The sequence below is a fragment of the Mobula hypostoma genome, chromosome 20 (assembly GCF_963921235.1).
Source record: "Mobula hypostoma chromosome 20, sMobHyp1.1, whole genome shotgun sequence".
NCBI classification, from domain to species: Eukaryota; Metazoa; Chordata; class Chondrichthyes; order Myliobatiformes; family Myliobatidae; genus Mobula; species Mobula hypostoma.
The window spans coordinates 9892177-9905708 of record NC_086116.1 but is presented as its reverse complement, the minus strand read 5'-3'; the positions used below and the strand labels follow the sequence as shown (position 1 = coordinate 9905708).

Sequence of the window (13532 nt, the reverse complement as noted above, 5' to 3'; positions counted from 1 at the left end):
CATGAATTCTTTGGACAAGACATCTCAGCTAGGATCAGCAGTAATGTCAAGTCTTCGAAGAAATCAGTTTCAGAAAAGTCTCTCCTTACTGACTGTATAAATTACTTGGACTTTCGAATTTACCACTTTAAGAACTGTTCCAGAGTTACCATATAGCAGTTAACTTCCGGTTAAGTTAGTCGTTTGAATACTTTTCACTATTGTTGTGCAGAGTTTAACAAAAGGTTTGTTTATAAAACCTGACTCGATTATATATTCATTATTGCTGATGATGTAACAGCATAGATAGGCATCATGGACACATGGGTGGGGTGAACTAGAAGGACCTGTTTCTGTGTTGTATATCTCTGTTTTATTATGTTGCCCCATTACAGGAAGATTAAGAGGGCCCTGGAAAGGATGCAGCAGAGGTTTACCAGAATGCTGCCTGGATTAGAGAGTATAAGCTATAAGAAGGGGTTGGGCAAAGTTCATCTGTTTTCTCCGAAAGTATGAAAGACATAGATAGGGTAGATGGTCAGAATCTTTTCCTCAGAGTAGAAATGTCAAGCTCTAGAGGACATGCATTTCAGTACATCATCCAATCCAAACTCATTATCAAGCTTTGGAGAACTGGGCCTCTGTTCCTCCCTCTGCAACAGGATGCTCACCCTCCTCATTGACAGACCTCAATCAGTGGTGATCAGTAACACCTCCTCCTTGCCGACCAGCAAGGCTGCATGCTCAGCCCCCTGCCTGACTCTACACAACTATTCCACGTCATATAAATGGCATTAAAAATTTGCTGATGATACCACTCTTGTTGGTGATGGCGTACAGGAATGAGATATGACACCTGGTTGAGTCATGCCATAACCTCTCACTCAACATCAGCAAAACTAAAAAGCTAATTATTGATTTCAGGAAGGAAACAGGAGGGTGTACAAGCTCCAGTCTACAGTGGGGGGGGGGGGGAATTGATGGAGGAGAGAGTCACTAGCTTTAAATTCCAGGGCATTAACACAGCAGATGACCTGGCATGGGACAGCATATAGATACAATCACAAGGAGGGTACACCGGTGTCCATAACTTTCTGAGGTTAAGGAGATTCAGCTCGTCACCAAACACTAACAAACTCTACATTTATACTGTTGAGAGTCGCCTGACTGGTTGTAGCATGGTCTGTGCAGAAACACTGGAAGCTGCACAGTATAGTAAACTCAGGCCAATACATCACAGGCACGTCCCTCCCAAACGGGAGGAACTGCCTCCGGAGGGCAACCTCCAACTTCGAAGGTGCCCATCATCTAGGCTATGCCATCTTCTTGGAACGACCACTGGACAGGATTTACAGAAGCCAGAAGTCCCACACCTCCAACTTCAAGAACAATTATTTCCCTTCATCCATTTGGTTCATGAACCAACCTACACAACCCTAATCACTACAACACTGTGACCACTTTGATCGCTTCGCACTAAAATGGACGTTGTGTGTGTTTTTTAAATTCCAATTGTGTTTTCTCTTGTAAAAGTGGGATATAATTTACTATTTTTATATGAATGCCAAGTCTGAAGCTATGTGTCTTTGATGCTGCTGTAAGTTTTTCATGGCACCTGTGCATACACATACTTGTACATATGACAAACAACGTGACTTTTGATTTAAGATGAGAAGAGGAAAGTTTAAGGAGATGTGCCCGTTAAGTTTTTATTAGCACAAAAAGTGGTGGGAGCCTGGGACATGGTGTCAGGGTGGGGCATGTAGTGGAAAGCAGATGTAACAGTGACATTTAAGAGACTGTTAGAAAGCAGGGAAGGGTAGGAGACAGGATACAGGTCATGTATCGATGGAAAATAATTAGCTTAATTGGGTATCATGGACATGATGGGCTGAAGGGCCTGTTCCTGCACTGTACTGTTCTGCGTTCTCTAATTCTTGTGCTTTACCTCCAATGTTTCTTCTGCTGAAACCTTATGTGCAAATTAGCTGACACAATTCCCAATGTCACTCTTAAAAATTGGCACCAAGATATTATATAATCTATAGAGGTCACAAAAAAGTTATATAAATGCAAGTTTCTTTTGGATAGCTATGGAAACCAAGAACATTACGATGCAAATGAGCAAATACACTGGAATGTTATAAATGTTCCAAGTGCTTATAAAATAAAAGAACTCAAACACAATAAGATGGTTGTATAGAGATACAAGGAATGCCTCCTTATTTAGTGAAAAAGTCCACTTCTATTGGAATAAATTCTGCTTAAGTATCTGGCTGACAGTAAGAGCCAGCCAGAGATGTTGCCCAATGACTCGACATAACATGAAAATATTTACTCATGAGTCTGGCATACACACTTAGTTTTACTTTAGACTTTTTTCCATTGTTATCCTTGGCAATATCTAGAGGGCTATTCAAATTTAATACCAGAATTTAGCCTTGAATTATGATTCAATAAACAATTCTGTGTATTATATATAATTTGTCAAATTATGCACTTCTAATCATTAGTACCTAACATTGTTTTCCAAAATAAAAGTTTCAGATCTATAGATAGTGTTGCAGCCACTTTTAGTAATTCAGTCGTTGGTTTCACTCATTTATCTTAGAGAGAATTTTTGTTGTCTGTCTTGGAGACCAATTTTCTAAGAGATACAATGTGCCATTTGGTGTTGCTCAAGAAAGCTGTCCTGGTCCCCTATTCTTCTCCTTGTACGTGCTCCCCTTAGGAGACGCCATTAGGGACCATGATTACAACAGTTTGGCAGTTGACACGCAGTTGTACATCTCAGTTGAGCCTCGTGATGATAACACCCTATCTTCTCTGATTTCCACTATGACTGCAATAAACAAATGGATGAGCGATAATTTCCTCAAACTAAATGAACATAAAACTGAAGCCAAAAGATATAAATTTATTAATAAATTATTGTAAACTCAGAAGCAACTATCTTGGGTGTTTATCCTTAATTCAGCATTAAATTTTAATTCCCACATAAAAGGTGACCAGAGCAACATTTCTTCACTTAAGAAATACTTCAACAGTACGTCCATTTCTGTCATGTAATGATGCTGAGAAACTAATTCAAGCCTTTATATTGAATAGACTAGATAACCACAATGCACTTTATACTGGCCTTCCGAAGCAATGTATTGATAAACTTCAACTCATTCAGAACGTTACTGCCAGACTTTGAAGTATGATGAGGGAGCACATCACTCTTCTCCTAGCTACTCTGAATTAGCTTCCCGTATCTTTTAGAATTGATTTTAAAGCTCTCAATGGTCTGGGACCAGAATTGCTCTTGTTTTATAACCCTGCTCGAGTTCTTAGGTCTTCTTCCCCTGGTCTCTTAAATTTAAAAGTCAAAAGGTAATTGGCTGGTCAGCTTATTTTAAGCTGCTCTCCTAAACTACCCAAAACTATCATGCATGCAGAGGAAGTTTTAAAATTTTGAAAAGTTAGTTCAAAACCTATTTGTTTAACCTTGCTTTTAACTAACATCTTTTTACTTTTCATTTTCACATTTGCATTTTATCCCATTATAAAGCACTTAGAATTACATTGCCTGCGTGAAAAGTGCTCTATAAATAAATTATTATTATTATTGGCCGTTAAGATACTAACATAGGCTGATTTTATGCAAAATACTTAACAAAACTCACAAGGCAGTTTGTGGTCTCCACACCTGCACCAGACTCCGTTTTTGTAGTTTAGGTCAGCAATAAGTGCTCAAAGTGGTTGGAGTTTGTATGGATGGACTGTGCGCATGCAAAGAATGAGATTGCTGGCCCAATGACAGTTTCTTTCGCTCATTCATCACTTAATGATGAGGGTTACAATCAGCCACATCTGGTTTCTAAATTAGTTTCATATGCTGATTACCAAAAACTGAATGTTAATTCAAAAGAAGTAGTAAATTTCGTGCAGTAGATTTCACACATGGGGGAGAGATGTCATTAGGATTGATTTCACTGTCCAGTAATCAGTGATTGGTTAATAACCAACACCACAATATCCTAATGGTAATCTAGTAAATTGTATATCATGATGCAGTATCTTCGCTATTGCTTTAATTGATTATCTTCTTCTATCACACATCATTTCTGTTCAGAGAGTGGGAAAAAGTGGTTTTGTGACAAATCTTGTTTACACCTGCAATCACCTTTGCACCGTCCACAACAAGCATGATTTTCTGGTTGCCATCCATTTTAATTCCAATCTCCATTCACATTCCAACATGTCCATAAAACCCTAAGACAGAAGAGCAGAATTAGCCTATTTGGCCCATCAAGTCTGCTCTACCATTTAATTATGGCAGATCCATTTTCCCTCTCGGCCCCAATCTCCTGCCTTCTCCCCGTAGCCCTTCATGCCTTGACTAATCAAGAATCTATCAACCTCTGCCTTAAATATACCCAGTGGCTTGGCCTCCACCGCAGCCTGTGGCAATGAATCACACAGATTCACAACCCTCCTCACCTCAGTTCTACATGGAAGTCCTTCTGTTCTGAGAATCTGTTCTCTGTTCTTAGACTCCCCCACCATTAGAAATATTCTCTCCACATTCACTCTATCAAGGCCTTTGAACATTCAACATTCTTCTGACTTCTAATGATTATAGGCCCAGTGCCATCAAATGCTCCTCATATGATAAGCCTTTCAATCTGAGAATAATTTTCATGAACATCCTTTGAACCCTTTCCAATGACAGCACATCCTTTCTTACAAAAGGGGCCCAAAACGGCTCACAAAAGTGAGGCCTCACCAATGCCTTATATAGCCTCAGCATTACATCCTTGCTTTAATATTCTAGTCCTCTTGAAACGAATGCTAACATTGCATTCACTTTCCTCAGAACCGATTCAACCTGTAAATTAACCTTTCGGGAATTCTGCATGTGGACTCCCAAATCCCTTTGCACCTCAGATTTTTGAATTTTCTCTCCATTTAAAAAATAGTCTGCTCTTTTATTTCTTCTACCAAAGTGCATGACCATACACTTAATGACACTGTATTCCATCTGCCACTTCTTTGCCCATTCTTCTAATCTGTCCAAGTCCTTCTGTAGCCTCTCTCACACTAACAGCCCCTCCACCTGTCTTTATAATGAACCGCAAAGATGGCCACAAAGCCATCAATTCTGTCATCCAAATCATTTAAATATAATGTAAAAAGAATCAGTTGCAGGGCAGACCCTTGTAGAACACAAGTCACTGGCAGCCAACCAGAAAAGGCTCCTTTTAAACCCAAACAACAGGAATTCTGCAGATGCTGGAAATTCAAGCAACATACATCAAAGTTGCTGGTGAACGCAGCAGGCCAAGCAGCATCTATAGGAAGAGGCGCAGTCGACGTTTCAGGCCGAGACCCTTCGTCAGGCCTGAAACGTCGACTGCGTCTCTTCCTATAGATGCTGCTTGGCCTGCTGCGTTCACCAGCAACTTTGATGTATGTTCCTTTTAAACCCACTCTTTGCTTCCTGACAATCAGCCAAAGCTCTATCCATGCTAGTTTCTTACCTGTAATACCATGGGCTTTTAACTTGTTAGCTGACCTCATATGTGGCACCTTGTCAAAGGCCTTCTGAAAATCCAAATACACAGCCTCCACCAATTCTCCTTTGTTCATCTTCCTTATTAGTTCTTCAAAGAATTCCAACAGGTTTGTCAGGCAAGATTTTCCCTCAAGGAAACCAATGCTAACTTCAGCATATTTTATCACGTGCCTCCAAGTACCCTGAAACTTCATCTTTAACAATAGACTTCAACATCTTCCCAATCACTGAGGTCAGACTAACTGTCCTACAATTCCCTTTCTTCTGCTTCTCTCCTTTCTTGAGCGACATTTGCAATTTTCCAGTCCTCTGGAACCATGCCAGAATCCATTGATTCTTGAAAGATCATTACTAATGCCTCCGCAATCTCTTCAGCCACCTCTTTCAGAACCCTAGGATATAGCCCATCTGGTCCAGGTGATTTATTTACCTTCAGACCTTTCAGTTTCCCCAAGCACCTTCTCCCTAGTAATTGCAACTTCACTCACTTCTACCTCCTTACATTCTCAAACTTCTAGCATACAACTAGTGTCTTCCACAGTGAAGACTGCTGCAAAATACTTATTCAGTTCATCTGCCATTTCTTTGCCCTCCAGAGGTCTGATATCTACTCTCGCATCTCTTTTATACTTTATATATCCAAAGAAACTTTCGGTATTCTCTTTAATATTATTAGCTACCTTACCTTTAAATTCCATCTTTTCCTTCTTAATGATTTTTTTAGTTGCCTTCTGTTGGTTTTTAAAAGCTTCCCAATCCTCTAATTTCTCCTAATTTTTGCTCTATTATATACCCTCTCTTTGGCTTTTATGTTGATTTTTGATTCTCTTGTCAGCCACTGGTTTATCATCCTGCCTTTAAAATACTTCTTTCTTGCAGTGTCTGTCCTGCACCTTCTGAATTGCTCCCAGAAACTTCAGCCATCATCCCTGCTAGAGTTTCCTTCCAATTGATTTTGGCCAGCTCCTCATGGTTCTATGATTCCCTTTACTCTACTATAATCCTGAAACATCTGACTTTAGCTTCTCCTTCTCAAATTGCAGGGTAGATTCCTTTCCATAGCCTGACCTGCTGAGTTCATCCAGCATCGTTTACAATAAATTGGTACAGTGGTACAAAACTCCAGACACCCAGATTTAATCTTGGTCCCTGTCACTGCCCTCAGCACCTAGGCCATACTCTGTTCTCATATCTACCACTGGACAGAAGGTACAGGAGGCTTAGGTCCCACGCCACCGGGCTCAGGAACAGTTATTGTCCTACAACCACCAGGCTGTTGAACCAGTGTGGACAATTTCACTCACCTCAGCTCTGAACTGATTTCACAACCTATTGACTCATTTTCAAAGACTCTACAACTCATGTTCTCGGTATCATTTTTTGTTGCGCAATGTGTTTTCTTTTGCACACTAATTATTTGTTACTCTTTGCTTACATATATTTTTTCATAAAGAAATAAATAGAATTTATTTTCCTGTAAATACCTGCAAAAAATGAACCTCAGGGTACTATATCGTGACGTATACATACCTTGGTAATAAATTTACTTTGACTTTTGAACTAGCACAGTGACAGAAAAACACAGCCTAAATCATATTCTTGCTTCAAACTAGCAGCTCAGTACTCATATTTTCAAATTAACAAGACATAGGAGCAGAACTTAAGCTACTTGGCCCATCAAAATCTGCTCTACCATTCCATCATGGCTGAATGCTTATCGCTCTCAAACCTGTTCTCCAGCCTTCCACCAAAATAGAAACATAGAAACCTACAGCACAATACAGGCCCTTCGGCCCACAAAGCTGTGCCGAACACGTCCTTAGAAATTACCTAGGGTTACCCATAGCCCTCTATTTTTCTGAGCTCCATGTACCTATCCAGGAGTCTCTTAGAAGACCCTATCATATCCACCTCCACTACTGTTGCCGGCAGCCTATTCCACGCACTCACCACTCCATGAATAAAACACTTACTCCTGCCATCTCCTCTGTATCTACTTCCAAGCACTTTAAAACTGTGCCCTCTCGTGCTAGCCATTTCAGACCTGGGGAAAAGCCTCTGACTATCCACACGATCAATGCCTCTCATCATCTTATACACCTCTGTTGATAATCAAAAATCTATCAACCTCTGCTTTAAATATACACAATAACTTGGCCTTTACAGCCATCGGTGGCAACAAATTCACCACCCTCTGGTTAAAGAAGCTTCTCTTCATCTCTGTATTCTGAGCTCGCCACCTGCTCTGAGTTCTCCCACTACAGGAAACATCTTCTCCAGTCTCAGTCCATCTTGTGCTTTTCACATTCTATAGGTTTTAATGAGTCACCCCACCCCCACATTCTTTTAAACTCCAAAACTCCAGCAGGTACAGGCCAAAACTATCAAATGCTCCTCATTCATTAACACCGTCATTCTCAGGATCATTCTCATGAACCTTCTCTGGACTCTATCCAACATCAGCACATGTTTTCTCAGATAAGAGACCCAAAACTGCTCATAATACTCCAAGTGTGGTCTGACCAATGTATTATAAAACCTCAGCAGTACATCTTTGTTTTTATATTCTAGGCCTCTCAAAATTAATGCTAACATTGCACTTGCCTTCCTTACTACTGACTTACCCTGTACAATTTAGGACAAAGAGAATGGAGAATGTGGATTGAGGGGCACTTTTAGTAGATGATTATATAGGACGAAGAGGATGAAGAAGAAAAGAATGGATTGGAAGGCTGTCTTGCTCATGAGGGGCACCTTTAGCAGCAGATTGACAAAAGGAAAATAGGAAAGCAGTCTGCTGTAGGTTATAGATGGTGAAGGAGCATTTTGGAGAGTGAAGAGTATTTCTCAAGGGGAGGTTATCAACAGAAGAGGTAAGAACAGGAGTAAGTGTTAAATGATTGTAGGGAATGGACAGTGAGGAACACTTGTAGGATACATAATGGAAATAGGGAGAGATGAGATCATTGAAAAACTACATCAGGATTAACAATATTACTGATTCCCCAACACCTATTTCCACACAACTGTTTTTTTTCACAGAAATACTAAAGGCTGGAAATTTGACCTCCAAAAACATCTCTTCACTCATTCTGACATCAGTGTAGTCAAAACAAGTTCAGTTGTAGTCAAATGATCACATTTCAATTTGCTAAAAACAGACAATTTTAGAAAATTAACAATGTAAGAAATCCAAGCCATACCTGTCTGAAACCATACCCTCTGCGATTTCACAGACAAGTACGAAGAGTAGTATAAAAGTGAGGATCCATCGGAAACTGTGTCCCGGGAAGTGTAACCATGTGTTGTGGTGGATTTGAACCTTTGAACTTTGACTTCCCCAACCTGAAATTCAAAATATTATTTTCCTTTAATAATTACCAATAATGGAATACAATGTTAAAGACTAAAAGAAAATTATTGTGCACACTGTATTATTTGCAACCTGGGCAGCCTCTGCATCTTATCACAGGCATTTCCTCTGATCTAGAGATAAAAGATGGCAGATGCTGGAATCTAGAGCAAAACTATAAACCACTAGAAAAACTTAGCAGGTCAAGCAGCATCTGTGAATTGCAAAGGGATGATTGATGTTTTGGACTGAGACCCTGCATGAGTGCAGAGGGAAGATAGCTGGTATATAGAAATGAGAGGGAGGGGTGAGATAGAGGCTGGACAGTGAAGATGAGTGGGAGATGGAGCCAGGCAGAGAAGGGTGGGAAGTGTTGAGACAGAGACTGGTGGGTGATAGATGGAAACAGAAGAACATCTCAGGTAGGTAGAGAGGGGAGGGGAGGAGGGGAGGGGAGGGAGGAGGTAAAGTGAGAAGTTGGAAGGTGACAGGTGGAAATAGATAAGGGACGGATGATGGGAAGATGGAACCAGATAGGGAGGGTGATGTCTAGATGACAAAACAGAGGGTGGGAGGAGGAGAGGTGGCTGGTGGTGAGAATCTTACAGAAGTAGTGAAGGATGATAATGCTGGAAGCAGAGGCTAGTGAGGTAAAAGACAAGAACCATGGGAACCCTATCTCTCTTCTCCTCGGGAGAGAAGGTGCTGAGAACAGACATGCAGGAAATGGTGGAAGTATGTTCAAGTGGCCCATCAACAAAGACAGAGAGGAAGACATGTTTCCTGAAGGAGGAGGCCATTTTATTGGTCCTAGAGTAGAAATCCTCATCTTAAGAACAGAAGAGGTGGAGACAGAAGAATTGAGAGAAGGCAATGGCATCCTTATAGGAGATAGGGTGGAAGGAGGGATTGTTGAGATAGCTGTGGGTGTCCATTGGTTTGTAGTAGAAAATTGTGGACAGTCTGTCTCCCGAGATGGAGACAGAGATACAAAAAAAAATGGAGAGAAGTGTCAGAGGTAGTCCAGGTGAATTTGAGGGCAGGGTGGAAGTTGGTGGTGAAGGTGATGTTCTGCAAAAATTTCCTTTGTTCTCTCTACCCTTCTGCCCTGCAAATTCAAACAGTTGTAGCTTCAATGAACCAGTTCTGAAGAAGGGGCCTTGACCCGAAACATCAGCTCTATCGCTTTCCCTACTGATACTGCCTGACCTGCTGAGTGCTTCCAACGTTCCTTGCTTTAGTTTCAATCTGTCGATGTTGCCCTTTGAAAACCAAACGTACCTTTGTTCTATTCCTTCTGGGTGTGATTTTCATTTACTGATTTTGAAAATCATAACACAGATCCAATTGCTTACATTAACTGCAAATCCACATACAGCATGTGCAATAATATTAATCTAGCTGTTACTGTGACATCTTCCAATTCACAACAGATAAAGTGAAATGGAGCGTGAAACTCATGCTGATATAACTCATTTACTTTGGGCTAATTCTGAAGTATTTATCTCTTGGACTCACATGACTATTATTAATACACATAATTCTTTTAATCATTTATAGCATGCAGGTGAACACCCTTGAACACTCAAGGGCTGTGTGCCGAGCCCTCTTCTGTACTCCCTTTTCAACTATGACTGCATTCCTGTACATGGTTCTAACTCCATAATCAAGTTTGCAGATGACACCACGCTGGTTGACCTGATCAGAGGGGATGACGAGACGGCCTACAGGGACGAGGTCCAGCACCTGGCCACGTGGTGTGCTGACAACAACCTGGCCCTTAACACCCAGAAGGCCAAGGAGATCATTGTGGACTTTAGGCATGCTAGGAGCCACACTCACGTCCCCATCTACATCAACGGAGCTGTAGTGAAGCGTGTATCAAGCTTCACATTCCTTGGTATCCACATTTCCGAGGATCCCACCTGGTCCCTGAACTCTTCCATCCTGATCAAAAAGGCACAACAGTGCCTTTATCTCCTGCGGAGCATGAAGAAAGCTCACCTCTGTCCCAGGATACTGACGGACTTTTACCGCTGTACCATTGAATAATACTCACTAACTGCATCTCAGTGTGGTATGGCAATTGTCCTGTATTGGACCGCAAAGCACTCCAGCGTGTGGTGAAAACTGCCCAGCGGATTTTCAGCACCCAATTGCCCACCATTGAGAACATTTACCATAAACACTGCCTGGACAGGGCGAAAAGCATTAACAAGGATGCAACTCACCCTAATCATGGACTTTTTACTCTCCTCCCATCTGGTAGGCGCTACAGGAGCTTCCACTCCTGCACCAGCAGGCACAGGAAGAGCTTCTTCCCTGAGGCTGTGACCCTGCTGAACCTCACATCACAGCGCTAAGCAGTATTGCATCCGTATTGTACTGTCTCAGTACTTTTATATTTGTGTGCTGTAGCACTTACTTTTTATTTGCAGTTATTTTGTAAATAACACTATTCTTCGCATTTCTGGTCAGATGCTAACTGCATTTCATTGACCTTGTATCTGTACTCGGCACAATGACAATAAAGTTGAATCTAATCTATGGCTACAAGGTCATAAGATATAGGAGCAGAATTAAGACGTTTGGCCCATCAAATCCGCTCTGACATTCAACTACAGCTGATTTATTTTTTAATCACATTCCCACACTTTCTCCCTTAATCCTTAACTCAATTACCGTACAAGAACCTATTAATTCTTGCCATAAATATACCAATGCTTTGCATGCCACATCGCTCTGTGGCAATGATTCACCACCTTCTGGAGGAAGTAGCTCATCCTCATCTCAGTTTTAAAGAGATGCCACTTTATTCCAAGGTTCCGCCCTTGGGTTATGGACTCTCCCACTAATGCCAAGACCCTCATCACATCCACTCTACCCGGGCCATTTCAGTATCCGGCAAATTTCAATGAAATCTTACCTCAACCTTCTGAACTCCAAGAGTCATCAAACACTCTTAATATACCTATTATCAAGTCTCCATCGCCAGCAGAACAATGACAAAGATACATAGTGAATTCACCACTACTGTGGTTTCTCAACCAGCTTGCTCACCTCTGTAACATCATCCCACCCTGAGTTTCTTTCATCCACATTCATTCAGAGGTCCATGAAAGACATCTGTGAGGCTAGGCATAGCTCAAATACCATCGATAAATTTGCTGATGATGCAACCATTGTTGGTAGAATCTTAGAAGGAGATGAGAGGGCATACAGGAGTGAGGTATACCAGCTAGATGAGTGGTGTTGCAGCAACAACTGTGCACACAAAGTCAGCTAGACGAAAGAGCTGATATTAGAACTCAGGAAGGGCAAGACGAGCAAACGTGAACCGATCCCCATAGAGCGATCAGAAATGGAGAGAGTGAGCAATTTCAAGTTCCTGGGTGTCAACATCTCTGAGGACCTAACCTGGTCCCAACATATCAATGCCTCTATAAAGAAGGTATGACTGCAGCTATATACGTGGTCATGCACTTTGGTAGTAGAAATAAATGTTGGGACTATTTTCTAAATGGGGAGAAAGTCCAGGAATCTGAGGTGCAGAGGGACTTGGGCATCCTTGTGCAGAACACCCTGAAGGTTAACTTGAAGGTTGACTTGGTGGTGAGAAAGCCAAATGCAATGTTAGCGTTCATTTCAAGAGATCTAGAATACAAGAGCAAGGATGTGACACTGAGGCTTTATAAGGTACTAGTGACACCTCACGTTGAGTATTGTATACAGTTTTGGGCTCCTCATCTTAGAAAAGATGTGCGGCCAAAAAGGTCTATTTTAACTTCATCAGTCCACAGGACTTGTTTCCAAAATGCATCAGGCTTGTTTAGATGTTCCTTTCTAAACTTCTGATGCTGAATTTTGGCCGCAATGAGCAGAGGTATGTTTGGAGAAAAAAGGGTGCAGAATTTCATGAAAAGAACACCTCTCCAACTGTTAAGCACGGGGGGTGGATCAATCATGATTTGGGCTTGTGTTGCAGCCAGTGGCACGGGGAATATTTCACTGGTAGAGGGAAGAATGAATTCAATTAAATACCAGCAAATTCTGGAAGCAAACATCACACTGTCTGTAAAAAAGCTCAAGATGAAAAGGGGATGGCTTCTACAACAGGATAATGAACCTAAAACATCTCAAAATCCACAATGGACTATCTCAACAGGCACAAGCTGAAGGTTTTGCCATGGCCCTCAGAGTCCCCTGACCTAAACATCATCGAAAATCTGTGGATAGACCCCAAAAGAGCAGTGCATGCAAGATGGCCCAAGAATCTCGCAGCTCTAGAAGCCTTTTGCAAGGAAGAATAGGCGAAAATCCCCCAAACAAGAATTGAAAGACTCTTAGCTGGCTACAAAAAGCATTTACAAGCTGTGATACTTGCCAAAGGCGGTGTTACTAAGTACTGCAGGGTGCAGGGTGCCCAAATGTTTGCTTCGGGCCCTTTTCCTTTTTTGGTATTTTGAAACTGTAAAAGATGGAAATAAAAAGTAATCTTGCTTAAAACATTAAAGAAATATGTCATCTTTAACTTTATGCCTTTGGAAATCAGGTCATCTTTTACTCACTTACCTATTCACAGTAACAGAAATTTTGACCAGGGTATCCAAACTTTTGCATACCACTGTGTATATTATTTCT

The 13532-nt window shown here is 41.3% G+C and overlaps 1 protein-coding gene across 7 annotated transcripts in view; it reads right to left on the bottom strand.

The window, feature by feature from the left end:
- The window catches only part of LOC134359321 (ATP-binding cassette sub-family C member 9-like), a 199682-nt gene that overhangs the window by 152127 nt on the left and 34023 nt on the right, over window positions 1–13532 (bottom strand). For 6 of the 7 annotated variants that reach the window (XM_063072379.1, XM_063072377.1, XM_063072373.1 and 3 more), the window contains exon 2: window positions 8743–8884. In XM_063072379.1, coding sequence (XP_062928449.1) covers window positions 8743–8884 — 142 coding nt within the window. Of the gene's footprint in view, window positions 1–8742; window positions 8885–13532 lie in introns of those variants that run through there. The other variant, XM_063072378.1, reaches the window with a different exon arrangement.